Below are 15706 nucleotides of genomic sequence, written 5' to 3'. Positions count from 1 at the left end.
TGTGAGGGCCCCGCACGGGGCGACGGCCCTCTTCTTGCCACAGTGCTCCACCAGGGTGCTATTTCACTATGGCCTCCTCTTGGTAGGGGGTCATGAACAGCGCACTTCAGGCGACTGCTTCTTTGGCTCACAACACTGCATGAGGGAGAAGGCCCTTGTCATGTCACAATGCTACACTAAGGTGGTGGCTCTTATCTTCATTGCAAAGCCCACCTGACATACAGGGTCACAAACAACAGCAGTCCTCATTGCAGAACCAATATCTCACACTCTGCTGCAGAGTCCACGCAACAGGATCCCAACTGGACTTCGCTCCCTCCGTCTCGCTCCTCCTCCTCACCAGGTCCTCTGGTCTCACCAAGCAGTTAGTTGCTGATGCTCCAGGTTCCATGGCAAGTGGTCTTGATTTTTCTTGGTGATGATGTCTTCTCACCCAGCAAGATGTCTAGCAGGCCTTTGTCCCCTAGTACTTGTCACAACAGACAGAACTCGTGCTGAGCTTCTCCACACCCCATCTAGAGCTCCACTTTGACAGTTTTGGGAGCACAAGTTCCCCTTTTTATAGTTCTTTTCAAAACACAGATGTCATCCGGAGCCTGATTCAAAAACTGCACTTTTCAGTAAATGTATACTTTTGTGTAAGTTTACTACTTTTTGGTATTGAAACAAATTGGCCACAGCACACAGAATATATTGTCCAATCATGTAGTGAGGATAAGGGATCCCCGGTGGTACGTTGAAGGTTTTGAAGAAGTATAGGTAAAGAGACAATCTTGAGTCTTGTTGCTAGATGGTGTCTTTAATTGTGGAAATTAGAAATCATGATGTCATCAGAGAAATACAGCCAACACGTGTTTCGTCACACAAGTGACTTCATCAAGGCTGGGCTGTGCGGTCAGGGTAGTAGATAGTGGGCAGCTAAGTGGGCTTAAGTAGGAGAAAAAGGAAAAAGATCTTATTGTAATAGTAAAACTAAGAATAGTCACGCTGCCCGAGCAGCGGCAGGAAAGTTGGATGTTGAGCGCGTGGGTTGAAGTGTATGACGCTCTCTGACAACTCACCTCATTTCTACAAACAACGCAGCTCAGGTTTAACTCGAGGCTTATCAGGGCTTCATACACTTCAACCCACGCGCTCAACATCCAACTTTCCTGCCGCTGCTCGGGCAGCGGAACTATATTAGATAACACTAAATTTACCTTTTTAAAGTTTAAATTAAAAATAAAATCCCACCAAGAGAGAAGAAATGCGCATCAGTAAGTATTAAAGCTTCTAATAGAACTGAAATGAATTTAATTATATTCATAATAGGTTATTAAAATATGTTATAATTAAATAATGTATACTACATATGGACTACTGCTGGTACTGCAGCACCCTCTCATAGAAAACAATGCATGTAGGGACTTAAAATACAACCCCATCGGAAATAATGATAATTACCCATCTTATTTAAAATAGTTAGGAATAAAAAGAAACCAAAATTAATGTTAATGACATATAGCTAACAATAGTATATATTATTTAATTATAACATATTTTAATAACCTATTATGAATATAATTAAATTCATTTCAGTTCTATTTAGAAGCTTTAATACTTACTGATGCGCATTTCTTCTCTCTTGGTGGGATTTTATTTTTAATTTAAACTTTAGAAAGGTAAATTTAGTGTTATCTAATATAGTTCCATTAGTTATACTTTTAATACAAAAATAATTTAACAATGTTGTAGCAATTTTTCTTTTGTTCTGCTTTTAAAGTAAATATATACAAAGTATTTCCATTGATATTTAACGTAATAAATATTTTAATATTTGTTGTTGAGATAGATATTTTTTTAATTATTGCTATACTTTAGAACAGAGAGACTCCGCAGTCAGGGCAGATATTTCTGCATGGTAAAGTATCAGGCAAAAGAGAAAAGTTTATTTAACTCAAAAACAAATATTGAAAACATTTTTTGTTAAATATTAATTTTAATTCATTTTATGTATTTACTTTATATGTAAAACCACATTTTAAAAAAGTTACAGCACTATTACTTTAAAATTAAATGTTTAATTTAAATACATTGCATTAAGATTATTTTTGTGGAGGTTGAAATAAAAAACATTCTACCTACAAAAAATAATTTGCAATTATAATATTAAAAGTGATGTAAACAAAACATTAAATTGTAATTATTTTTTAATAAAATATATTGTTGCATTATTTCTTAATTTCAAAATAGGTTATTAGAATATTTTCTAATTAAATAATATTTACTATTTTATATATTTGTTTTAACATTGTTTTATATCTATTTAACCTATTTTAAATATTTTATTTAATGAGATTTCCCAAGGTATTTTATCTTAAATTCCTTCCTCTGTTAATTTTTGTGGGAGGGTGTTGTAGTACTAGACCTACTCTGGTTTTTTTTTGTCGTAACTTACATACTTACATGCAGTTTGTCAACACTGAAAAGTAATAAATTTACTTGTAAACCTACTCAAATGTGTAAGTCACCTTTGTTACTCCCACCCCTAGTGTCTTTGAAGTGGGGAGTTGCCCCCTTTGCCCACTCTTCTGCCTTGTCTAGGGAGCAGTCTTACAGCAGGAATGACTCCTGGAACAGGCCCTGGGAGTGATTAGCGAATCACACCTGGATGTCAGCCACACTGATGTATGCCTATCAAAAGGTAAATAAGGCCCTAGCTCTATCTATCCATTAGCGTCCCCATCTTCCTGAGATGTTCCCATGGCCCACTGACCTTTTCGAAAGGTTTTGAAGTGCACAAGACAGCCTTTTCCTCTCTTTCTCCTTTGTGCGTGTCCCCACCCAAGTCTCAGGGATGTAGGCAATCCACAGACATGTCAGGGATGGCTCCTCTACCTCCACATGCCACTCCAAGGGCCTGGGCTGTCGATATAGAACTCATAGGCCTCCATGTACTTTATCATACACAGGTGCACATACATTAGAGCACACAAATGCAATCACATATGTGCTGTGCAGCACTACATATTAACGTGATGAATCCCAAGGACTAGTTGTGTGCAAAGCAACATAATTTTACATGAGTGGGCCAATAGCCTTACTCCTGTGACACAAGTAAATAGGTTTCACTCTCCTGATCTCTTCTACCATAACGGTATGCTGCAACCACCAAACTTGTGCGATTTAACTCTGGGTAAAGGCAGTCACCCTTTACCATTACAAGGGTAACGCTTTGTGCACCCATCACAGCTTAACAAGACTGCAATCTGTGAGACAGACCTTCGTCAGTTGCAGCTGAGGCACTCACTCATTGCAGGGGTGCACATCCATTACCATGCAGGAAACTCTTCCGTCCCAAAACATCTGGTGCTGCTTGCACCTACTATTTAGAGACAACTACACTCTTTGATTGAGGCAGCAATTAAATAGTTATTTTCCATAAAATCCCCATAAATTTAGAGGCAACTACATTTTTTCCATTGATTCAGTAGCTAGATGTTTTTCTATCAAATCCTCAGTGATTGCATTGTGTCCCGGCCTGTCTTAAAGGGTAATTCTGAAAATGTGTTTTTACATTTTATTAGATCTGGTGTACTGACAACTTTAGTTGTCTCATCAGCCTCATGTTATTAAAAAATAAAAAATAACAATACCTACCTGTATGCATTGAGAGAGGGACTTTGACTCAGCCCTCTCATATCTTTTGGCTTATTCCACTGTGGTTCACATTTTACATCCATTCACTATATACAGCACGGAACAAAGGGCCAGCTCACTTCAGCCATTGACTCTATTGGACTGTTAGTGATGTCACTTTGCCTAATGATGGGTGCATATCACCCTAAAAAGAAGTATGTTGACTTTTGTGCCTGGCTAGTGGGCTAGTACTTTACTTTGGCAATGACTTTTTGACCCTTTCTAATCATCTTTGTGAGTTTAAATATGTTTTCAGATTACATTATTGCAAAACCATAGTGTGTTTTCTTTGCACAAATAAAATGTGTTTCCCTGTGATGTGCATTACAACTCAAAACTGTTACCATATCTCCTCTGGATACAAATGCCTGCTATGAAGCACTTATATTGTTCTATTATAAATAAATGCAGTGGTTAATTTTATGTTTTAATTTAAGATATTTATTTCAAATGTACGACTGTCACATTTAGGCGGCAATGTGTTTATTTTTTATTTTTTGTGTCACGTATTATGGAATAAAAAAAATAATCATTGAAACAGCTAGCCAAGGCCAGACTTATTGGTTTTGCCACTGTTTGTTGTTTTGATTTTTTTTCTCTGTCAAATTCTGTAGTCTAATAAGCCAAATTAAATTTTAAACAACTGCGTGCTCCAAAGTCATCTAATTTGTGCTTAGACAATTACACATTCTTAAATTCAAAGTATTCTGAAAGGTTCTGAAATGAAGACTAACATTTATTATTTACCTGCAGTGATATGAAAGTAGTTGGTCCCCAAAAAACATTTAGAAGCAGGTTTCCTAAGCCCAAACCGAATATTGGAAAAGCATCAAGTATAAAAAGAAATGGACATCAGAAACCTGCTACTGTAGCTGTGGTACCAATGGATCAAGCACCAAATGGTAAGTTTGTGACACTTCCTGTGAAATTGTAATGATCTGTATCTATAATCCTTCCAAACAAGTAAATCCTGCATCAGAGCTTAGTTACATTTTGCTTACTAGAATTCATTTGTGATCATCTTCTTTGTCAAAATGTGTATTTTATTATGTAATTAATTGGCATACATCTTAATCACAGCACAAACTGTAGGTGCATAAGTACATTTGGGGGGGTACTCTCAATAAAGCAAAAACACCTTGAAGCGCTTTTTGCGACTATTGTTTACCATAGTTCAGTCTATTTGGGTGGCATGTGAACCAAGCTTTGTTTTCATGGGTTTTGCTTCTTAGCTATTTAGTTTGCTCATGTATGAGTGTAGTCAGTCTTTTTGCTCCTTACCACATTTATATAGTCTACCTGGTTGCTTTATTCACATGTCTTATCACAGACACCTTTGTAGCAAACTCCTGATGGCAAAGTTATCAATATCCCTTTTTATTATCTTGACTGTTCTGGAAGCATTAAGTGAAAGATATGCTTCCTGATCCCGTCTCTACCACTCCTCCCTCAGTCTCAATTTTCATATATTAGTTTGGGTAATCTCTGCATTGAGCAGTAAAACTGTTCTGATGGTTAATTTTAACTGCAGGTTCCCCACCTTTGAAATATCCCTAGTCACCAGACTAGTTCTGGAGAATTCTTCAGCAGTGCCCTTTCCTGCACACAAATTGATGGTGCAGTGTAGTGCCAAAGTGATTCTTAATGCCCTCGGAGTGACATAGCAGACTGCTGCACATAGGCATCACCCCTGTGCACTGACTATCCATTCTTCAACACAGATCCGTAGCTCCACTCCCGACCTCAGACAGCTTCCAACAAAGTTTCACATGTGCTAGGGACTGATGTTCCCACAGTGAATGATAGGATTCAAGAGGTGCTGGGACTCCAGAAAGCAGATCCCTGTCACAGACCTGGATGAGGTGTGCCTCTGGTGCTTGGGCTTCAGTCACGACTCCAAGTCTTTTGAAAAGGGTGCCCTTATGCACCTGACGGCTATTTGGAAGTGGTACGTCGTCTAACATAAGAAGCGATGGTGGTCGGAGCATAGGTTTTGTCCTGCTCTAAGTCACGGGCCTGATTGCAGTCCCGCCCACAAGGCTGCTTCTTCAAAAAAAAAAACAATAATACACTTCCCAGTCAGTCTTTCAGTAAATCCAACTCAAAGTCTAGAGACAAGCACAAAAAAAAACAAATTCAAACTCGACCCCATCATGCCATTCGAAGTATAGTGGAAAAGTGCGAGGGAGTCAGGGTAAAAAGTGCCCCCCCTCAAACCGGTCCCACTGTTGGTCTTTAAACACCCCAAACTTCCTGGGCTCTCTTCAGGGCCTTCCAAGGGGCCATACTGCAACTCTATGGTGTGGTTATGGCTGTCTCTGGTGTGGTTTTTGGGTCCCACAAAGCCACACAGGTCTCTAGTTGAAGGTCTGTTGTACTGGTCTGCCCCTTGGGACCCTTTACTGAGCTCCTGCCAGTTCTGGCACTCACCTCCACGGCACTGCTAAGGTCCATGCTGTTTTCTTTTGTGCCTGCACTGACTCCTGTCTGGCACGACGTGGATATCGAACCCTGAACAAACTTCTGCCGCATCCAGACCTTTAGTGTGTTCTGAAATCACAAATGTGCAACTGATAGTCATTCAGCCAGATTCAAATCTGATTCCTCTGTTCTGACGTCAGTACCAAAAGAGGATTCACATTATTTTAGGCTCAGAATCCAGACCAGTTCAATAAAAACCTTATATCCCTCAGGACACTGATGCTGGGAAGGAAGGGGACGGATTCCTCCCTCTACATTACACGGAGGATTCACTGTGTTGAGCTACAAAATACCAGCGGGCTAGAAACATCTTCTGAAAAACAGTAGTGGTGGCTCGGAGAGCAGCTGAGGCACCAGAGTTACAGTTGTCTACTAGAGACAAAAACAAATGCATTGACAAATCGCCAAATGGGAACAGCTTCCTGTGAGCCGTTAATACAGTTTATTAAAGCATTTACCAGCTTCTGGCTGTATGGTCTAAGCCATCTGCATGTGCCCACCAATCAGTTGACCTGTAACTAGGCAACTAGGCGACATAGACTGGCTTATGGTAATTCGGACTTTCTAACCAAGCACCCTACACAAGAGCCTGATTGCTCAATTTTCAGCAAGCAAAGTGAATCCAAATTATTTTCTGATAAATCCTCTGGATATGGACTCAAAAAGAATAGATGCCTTTAGAAAGATAATGTTTGCTTTGGCTTTTAGGTTCTCGTAGCCATTACCACTGTTTTTCTTCTAAGGAGGTACATCTTTGCACTATGCCCAGGGGACCACATATTTGACTATATCTTTATTTTTATTAGGTACGTGTTTGGGTTGGGCTTAATATTCTCAGTTAATCAGACCACCCTGTATGAGGGAGCTGGACATGGTTTTGTTCTTCCCGGTGTCTTGCTCGACTTTCCACCTGCCAGTTTAACCAGTTTGCTACTACTTCACCCTCCTTCAAGCAGCTTTTGTGCTTCATTTGTGCATCCATATGAAATAGGTATTTTACCTAGGTGTTTTGTTTTAATTCCTTCACTTCTTTAAAATAATTATTTTCTTTAATGTGTCTATTGGCTTCCGTCTGGGCACGTTTTCAGCGCCTCCTGTACAATTTAAACAATTTACCTATTTTCTTTCATTTTCATCTTGTTGAAATCTGTGCTTTCCTTTCATTTCTCAAATGTCTAAGGTTCATTCTATCACCAAAATTCTCAACACTCAGAAGACCATCGTCTTTTTTCCAGGATGTATCATTTTTATTGAGACAGTCTTTATATTCCAGGTTTATCAACTCATTCTCTCACCTTTGAAGGGAATCATTCAAAACTGATTGTTCTACCCTTTAAAGATATACAAGAGTACCTGCTCTTTGTTAGTGGTTTTCCATAAAATATCTCCTAGAACCTTTTGTTATTGCAGTTCTGCAGACATTACAATCCTGTCCGTCTAAAGCATTTATATTCTGCTCTGTTTCTGTATACTGTAACAACTGCATTTTTGCTTTTTCTTATGTAGTGACAGCGGGAGATATGTACATGGAGTAATGTTCTAGTTGTGAAAATATTATCTGCTGCACCAATGGTGTTTCTTAGGATCTAAAATCATAATTTGTCATTATTTGCATATGCACAATGCAATGTTTCTGTTCAGTATTCCCTTCCCATACAGAATATAGGAATGTGACTGCTTATAGAATCAGCTATAATTCTACTTGTATTTATGATCTAAATGTAAGTCGCCCTAATTATTTTCTCTCTTCATTAACTCTTAAATACCCTTTTCTACTTTTCTCTGCATGACTGTCAACTCAGCCTGGCACACCTTTTCCCCTTCAGAATTTCCTACTTCTCTGTTGGCCCCCCCAACCTGGCCCTTAAATTACAGCCTTTGCTCTAGCAAACACTGTGATGGTGACCGTTTTTTCATGGTGCACCAAGCATTCCCTCCTGAATCCTAAGCCCTATTACAGGACAAGGCAAGCATTGAATTTTCACTTCGCACTTGTCAGTCTATGTCCTGTATCACACTGTCTATCTTCCAAAGGCTTGTAACAGCTGTATCAGCCTGTCATAGTTTGTTCATTTCTAAAGTACATACACTCCACCGATTGGAGGCAGATAAGGGCTAGAGGGAGAGTGTCACATGTTTGCAAAGAATGGATGAATGTGGAAGATGAATGAATATGATCCTTTAGCCTGGCTTCCATTAGACAGTCGAGAGTCTCGATAAGTGCACCTCGCAGGGCACCAACATACAACTTGATGCCTTTCTCTGTGAGCTTGCTGGACAGGGATCTCCAGCTACAGACAGTGACCTTTTTCTCCAGTGCATACCGTTTTGTACTGTATTCTGCAACTCTCGTCTCTGATTAGGGACATATATGAGGGTCTTTTAAATTGCCTTCCTTTGCAGTAATTGATACTGCTCATCTCTATTTTCAGTGCACCTACTGGTCGGTTTTTGGCAATAGCAACATGATGTGGTTGGTGGGTCTAACTACAGGTATCGTAAATATCATCACTCGTCTAATCTCTTTCCAGGTTCCATCTGCTTCTCAATGTGTTGAAAATGCCATCAGAAAGCAGCATTTCAGAAATGGTTTACTTGCTCGTGCCTGTGCAGTAGCACTATTGATATCATTAAATTACACATACTGTGAAATAGGAAGCATCTCAAACCATCACAGTACATTTCTTAGCGTTTGATTGCCTACTGTTCAGTCAGCTCACTAGAAATGTATTCTTAACTGTTGCTGCTGTAGAGTTCTGTTGGTGTCATAGTATTAAAATAATTTTCCTTTCAAACATATATTTTCACTCTGTTTGACTTTATTTTAAGGAACTAATTTCCTTTATGTTAACTGAACTAAACGTAGCAGTTATTGTTTTCTACAATGCAGACTCCACCCAACTAGTTTGGCTGTGCACAACATAATATCACGAGTAGAGGAAGCGTATTTTAAAAACAGATTTGTAGCATGTGTTGACTGCGGTGCACATGCTATGCATACTCCGACCATCTAGTACTGGGCCCGTACTTTGCAACTTGTTTTTCTCAAAGAAGGCTTTGTTGCTGATATCACATTGAGACTCCTCTTTGAGTGAATGCACATGCTCAATAGCTGCATTGTTAGATTGACTACTTTCCATCATTGAGTTCGAACAAATAGCGCCGGAGCTCCTTGCAACTTCGGCATCATTACGACTTCCACCACGGAACGGAATCAACCAATATGATGAAACCTCGCATTTATCGTCAAATTCATACCCGGTGACTTGATGGCTGCCTTGACCGTACTCCTTCCTCCGTGTCACTGAGAATGCTTGGCTCCGGGTAATGGAAGGTAAAAAAAAAAAAAAAAAAAAAAAAAAAAAAAATTTTTTTTAAAAAGTTTCTGCAGTGTGGGGTGAAGTACGCACACTCAGATCAGCGCAATGTCTATAACCTTTGCCTTGTCACCGGAGCACAACAAGCAGGATTGCATAGCAAGGAAGCGCTTCGCTCTTGACACGCTAGACATCTAGCTCACAACATGGAGATCGCGGCAAAGGCAGAAGAACACATTTGCAGTGGCAGAGAAGAAGAGGAAGATGACTCCGAAGGGGGTGTCATTTTGTGCAGTCCACATTATGTTGTGTCTGAGGACTCTGAAAATGCGAGGAAGAAGGACAGGATGAACTCTCACTGCTGCCGCTGGACCACCAAGATAAGCACACGACTATGAGATCTGGCCCTAGAATGAAGACTACTGCAAGATCTGTGAGTACCTAGGGTCACTAGACCCACGTTTTACACCACGCAGTTACCACCAACACTCACGTATCACTGCCTTGGTACACCATAGCCTTCTGGTTCTGCTTCACACCAAGAGTGCCCATCGGAGCCAAGACAGGACAGCAACGTCGATCCTAATTGGGTTCAGGGCCAACGGGGCAAACGTGGCAGGTACTCGCAGCCCTCTGCGCCAATCAAACCATTGGTGCTGCATATCACTTCAGTGCCATCAAGGTCACAGGAGTCAACAAGACATATGGTATTTACTCTACACCCATCATAGGTGTCGACACCTGTAGGAAAGTACCCTCTTTCTTGTCATGGTTACCCCCATTTTCTGCCTGTTGTCATTGTGTTTGGCTGTATTCACTGGCATCCTGCCAACCAGGACCCCAGTGATTATGCTTTCTCCCTTCTAACTTGGTAGCTTAGTTACTTACACCCCACATTTGGCATACTGGTGCCCTAGTATATGGTTCCCAGGTACCAAGGGCATTTGGGTACCAGGGGATTCCCATGGGCTGCAGCATGTATTATGCCACCCATTTGGAGCCCTTGCAGGCCTGCCTCTGCAGCTTGTCTGAAAGGGTGCATGCACCCTTTTCACTACAGGTCACTGCACCAGGTCACTGTAAGTCACGCATATGGCAGTCCCTCCTAGCCCAGAGGGCAGGGTGCACGCACCTGTGTGTGAGGGCACCCCTGCACTAGTAGAGGTGCCCCCATGAACATCAGTTTCATTTTCCGGGTCTTTGTGAGTGCAGGGATGCAATTTTATGTGTGTACTGGACATAGGTCACTACCTATGTCCAGCTACATAATGGTAACTCCGAACCTAGGCATGTTTGGTATCGAACATGTCGGAATCAAACACCAATACTGTTGCCAGTATTGGAAGTATGATTCCATACACTCTGGGGGGCTTCTTAGAGGACCCCAGCATTGCTCCAACCAGCCTTCTGTGTTTTTCCGGGCAGCCAAGCTGCTGCCACCCCTCAGACAGGTGTCTGCCCGCCTGCTGCTTGAACAGCTCAAGCCCAGGAAGGTAGAACAAAGGATTTCCTTTGGAAAATAGGGTTAACACCTTCTCCCTTTGGAAATAGGTGTTACATGGATGGAAGGGGTAGCCTCTCCATGCCACTGGTATGCTTTGAAGGGCACATTTGGTGCCCTCCTTGAATAAACCAGTCTACACCGGTTCATGGACCTCCAGTCCCTGCTCTGGTGTGAAACTAGACAATGGAAAGGGGAGTGACCACTTCCCTGTCCATCACCACTCCAGGAGTGGTGCCCAGAGCTCCTCCAGAGGGTCTCTGGGTTCTGCCATCTTGAATCCAAGGTTGTCAGGGACCTCTGATAGCATCATAGTAGCCAGGTCAGGCAGGTGACATCATAGACCCCTCCTAATAAGTGATCACCTGGCTAGGTGACCAATTCCCCTTTCAGGGCTATTTAAGGTCTCTCTCTTGGGTGGGTCCTCAGATTCAGCTTACAAGATTCCAGCAGGACTCCTCTGCAACCTCTGCTTCGACTATTAGCCACTGGAGCACCGACGCTTCAGGAATTGACAATTTGCATCCACAACGAAGACTCTGCTTGCAATATTGTTTCCACAGCTCCTTCCAACTTCTGCAACATTTCCCCACCTGCACATCCTCTGAGGGCGGCAAGTCTTCAGTCTGCACGAGAAGGAAGAAGGAATCTCTCATGGAGTGAAGGAGTCACTCCCCTACATCCGCAGGCACCAACTACAATGACTACCGGCTGCATGGACCTCCTCTCATCCTGGGCTGCATGGATCCTGCATCATGGGTGGTGGTCCACAGTAGTCCTCTTGGTTCTTTCTGCCAGCTGTCCAACTTTGGTGGAGGTAAACTCTTGCCTTCCCACGCTGGACAGTACCCCCGTGCAAGACATCTCTTGCAGCTATCAAGGCTTGTTTGCATCTCCTCCAAGGGATCTTCAGGCTCCGTGTAGCCCCAGGCCACAGCACTCCTTCCTGCGACGCACAGCCCTCTGCGTGCTTCTCCTGTGATGTGGGACCCTTCTCTAGTTGTGCTGTGGGGGCTCCTCTGCGACTCCTGGTTCTTCGTCCAGTGGGTCTCCTGTGGGTGCTGCCTATTCTCCTGTGGACTCTCTGCCTTGCCGAGGGTCCTCTAGAACTCCCCTCATGGGTTGAGTCCTCCTGGACCTTGCTGGTCCCCAGCAGCTCCACTTATGCTTCACCGTGACTTCTGCCTTTGCCAAGGCTTGTTGGTGGCTCTTCCACACCACTGACTGACTGCAATCATCCATCCGGCGTGGGCTGTCGACTGCATCCTCCAAGAACTAATTACCTGCTCCAGGTCTGCATTCCTGACCGTCTTTGTCCTACCGCCGACCAAATCCTGCAACCACAGCTGGGTGGGTAGTGGCTCCTTCTCCTGGACTCTTCTGTGACTTCTGGACTTAGTCCCCTTCTTCCACAGGTCTTCCTCTTCAGGAATCCACCGCTGGTTTCTTGCAGTCTTGTCTGGGTGTTGCATTTTCTTCTTTCCTTTCCTTTTGTGTAGTTTGGGTAAAATCCATTAACTTACTCCTTTCTTCCTGGTGGCTAAGGGGCACTGTGGTACTTACCTTTGGGGTTTCCTGGGACCCCCAGCTCCCCTCTACACATTCCACTTACCTAGGTGAGAGTCCTGTATTCGCATTCCATTTTCTTAGTATATGGTTTGGGCTCCCCCTAGGGTCACTATTGTCTGTTTGCATTTTCACTGTTTTCTATCTCTTTTTATGCCTATTTCTGATAACTAGTGTACATATGTAGTGGGTTTACTTAACTCCAATTGGAGGGTTGCCTGTCTAGTGTTTTGGTACTGAGTTACTGTAATAAAGACCCTTTATTTTTGTAACACTGAGTGTTTTCTTTCACATGTGTAAGTGCTGTGTGACTACAGTGGTACTGCATGAGCTTTGCATGTCTCCAAGATAAGCCTTGGCTGCTCATCCACAGCTACTTCTAGAGAGCCGCAGCTTCTAGACACTGACTAAACTACACTACACTTCACTATTAGGGGATATCTTGACCTGGTATAAGTTATAAGGTGCAAGTGCCTTAGGTACCCACTGCACACCAGGTCAACTTCCTACAACACCTAAAAAGCCATCAGCACCAAGGACAGCAATGACTTCAGCTCCACAGAAGCATCAGACAAAACGAGTCCTGTCAAAGGCCCAATGCATAGACCACCTCGATGCAGAGGGCAGTATCTTTGAGAACCTTCAAGAACTAATGAACAGAAAAAGACTTTTGAAGGTGGAACACTTGTTGGAAAAAGCAAGTCACAAAAGGGCAAGGCAGGACAAAGCTCAACACATGCCACAATTCATTTCACCAAAGTCCATGTCACCAGTTTCCACTCAGGCGGCATGGACACAGTGAGCCCTACATACTACACTCATGACAGTGACGTTCGGGGTGGTGCCCCAGATAGTCCATGTCCTTGGTACACACATGATGTCATTCCACCAGATGGGAGGGTGGGAGCACACTGCCTCACATCCCAGCACTCATTTGGCCCCCAGTTCATCATAGTAAATGTAGTGCATGAGAACACTTACTTCAATAGTAGTCTTTAATGTTTTACCCTTGTTGGTGCAGCTTGTTCTGTGTAACTCTACACATGTGTTTCTGGATTTATTCCTTTATCACTAGAGAGCAGCAAGTAATTTTGGGGATGCTGGAAATGGTTCCCTAAGTCTTCTCAGGTCTCTGTACCACTCACTGTGCACAACTACATCAACACAATCTATTCAGCTCAGTAGCTCAACAGAGCCTTTTCAAACAGGAGATGGGTGGGAGCACACTGCTTCACATCCACCAGACCCTGACATTGATGTGCTGACCCGGTCAAGCTATCCCCACCAGATCACACTACTTCCTGTCATTGAGCTGACAGTCACAAAGTTCAGATGATTACTGTTGGACTTGGCAGCACTCGGTGGGGATTCCCCTGTCTTTTTGGCTTCTGAACTCCTGTTTTCATTCCATGCTGAATTTGGTTTTTGCTGGCTTTAGGACTCTGGGCACTTTATCACTGTTGACCAGTGCTGAAGTGCTGGTGCTCTCTGTCTAAATTCTTTTGGTAATTGGTTTACCCACGATTGGCATATTTGATTTATTAGTAAGTCCCTAGCAAAGGGCACTATGGCCCTCATTACAACCCTGGCGGTCTTTGACCGCTAGGGCTGTTTCGTCGGATTTCACCACCAACAGGCTGGCGGTGAAATCCAGGGTTTTACGACCACGGCGGAAGCGCCGCGGTCGCACCGCCGGGACTGGCGGTTTTCCGCCACTTTTGTCCCGGCGGGAGTAATCCTCCAGGGCCAGCACTGCCAAGAGGATTACGAGTCCCCCTCCAGCCAGCCTTTTCATGGCGGTTTGAACCGCCATGAAAAGGTTGGCAGAAAGGGGAGTTGCGGGGCCCTTGGGGGCCCTTGCACCTCCCATGCCACTGGCATTAGCAGTGCAGGGGCCCCCTGCCACTGCCCCGTGCAGCTTTTCACTGTCTGCTGTGCAGACAGTGAAAAGTGCGACGGGTGCAACTGCACCCGTCGCACAGCCGCAACACCGCCGGCGGGGATCTCCTAATGGCCGCGGCGGGAGTACGGCTGCATTGGCAGTGGCAGTCTCCTCACCAGGAGGTCGGCGGTCAGTTTTTCCGACCACTAAACTTGTAATCAGCCCCTATATCTTTTAGGAAAACACATTTATTTGTTGCTTCCATGCAATCATTGGAAAGGAAACAATTTTGAAAGTAGGAATGGCGCAATGCATACAAATATGTTACATAAAAGTCAAACGTACATTGCCATCAGTTCCGCAGTTGCATTCTTGTTTCTAGGGAACATTCCTTTAGCGGACGTTTGTAGGCCAGCTACATGGACTAATCATCATACTTTTACTAAACACTATTGCGTGGATGTCCAAGCAAGACAACATGCTCTTGTTGGTCAAACAGTGTTAAGTACTTTATTTTACACATATGCACCATCTGATGCCAGAAGCCACTGTGGGAGGAAAACTGCTTTACAGTCTATGCATAGCATATGTGTCTGCAGCCAACACATGCCACGAATGGAGTGTGATACTTACCATGTAAGCACCTATTCGTAGCATGTAGTGCTCCAGATTCATATGTACCCTCCCACCTCCCCAGACGGCATTCTCTGGTGTCATATTTCATATATAAGCTTCCTGTATTAAAATATGTATATATATTTTGGCCATACACATATAATTCTTAATCCTTCATCTAGCTTCACAAGCTCCATCCTCACTCGCCATGATAGAGGGGAAAAAATTAAAGGTCTAACAATGGAGTCGTTGAGCGTGCACATTCACAAGAAAAGGAGGAGCCTCAACGTCATGTCAGCAACAGACACTTCTTCAAGAAAAACTAGTTGTAAAGTCCTAGCCCAACACTAGATGGCAGGAGTGTGCACAGCATCTGAATCTACAGCAGTATACGCTAACATAGATGCTTACAAGGTAAGTAACATACTTTCAGGTTACTATAAAAAACATTACTAGGCATTTAGTGGAACAATTTCAGAAATGCTCTACAAGAGCGTTTTCAGTAACAGCATTTAGTGGAACGATTTCAGAACTCTACACAATGTGCCTACAATACCAAAAGTAGAAGTAGTGTCACACTGAAACAATTTAAAAAATAGCATTGGCATACTCTAAGTCGTCATTTTTGGAGTTTTTTTTGGAGCAGATCAGAGGGTAAAAGCATAC

General features: G+C 43.0%; 1 protein-coding gene across 2 annotated transcripts in view; it reads left to right on the top strand.

Annotated features, from left to right (window-relative positions):
- Positions 1 to 15706, top strand: part of BDP1 (BDP1 general transcription factor IIIB subunit) — a 1097554-nt gene that overhangs the window by 877708 nt on the left and 204140 nt on the right. For both annotated transcript variants that reach the window (XM_069224223.1, XM_069224213.1), the window contains exon 35: positions 4432 to 4580. In XM_069224223.1, coding sequence (XP_069080324.1) covers positions 4432 to 4580 — 149 coding nt within the window. The remainder of the gene's footprint in view (positions 1 to 4431; positions 4581 to 15706) is intronic.

This window comes from Pleurodeles waltl, chromosome 1_1, assembly GCF_031143425.1.
Source record: "Pleurodeles waltl isolate 20211129_DDA chromosome 1_1, aPleWal1.hap1.20221129, whole genome shotgun sequence".
NCBI classification, from domain to species: Eukaryota; Metazoa; Chordata; class Amphibia; order Caudata; family Salamandridae; genus Pleurodeles; species Pleurodeles waltl.
The sequence above is the reverse complement of the archived record's forward strand: the minus strand, read 5'-3'. Positions and strand labels throughout refer to the sequence as shown.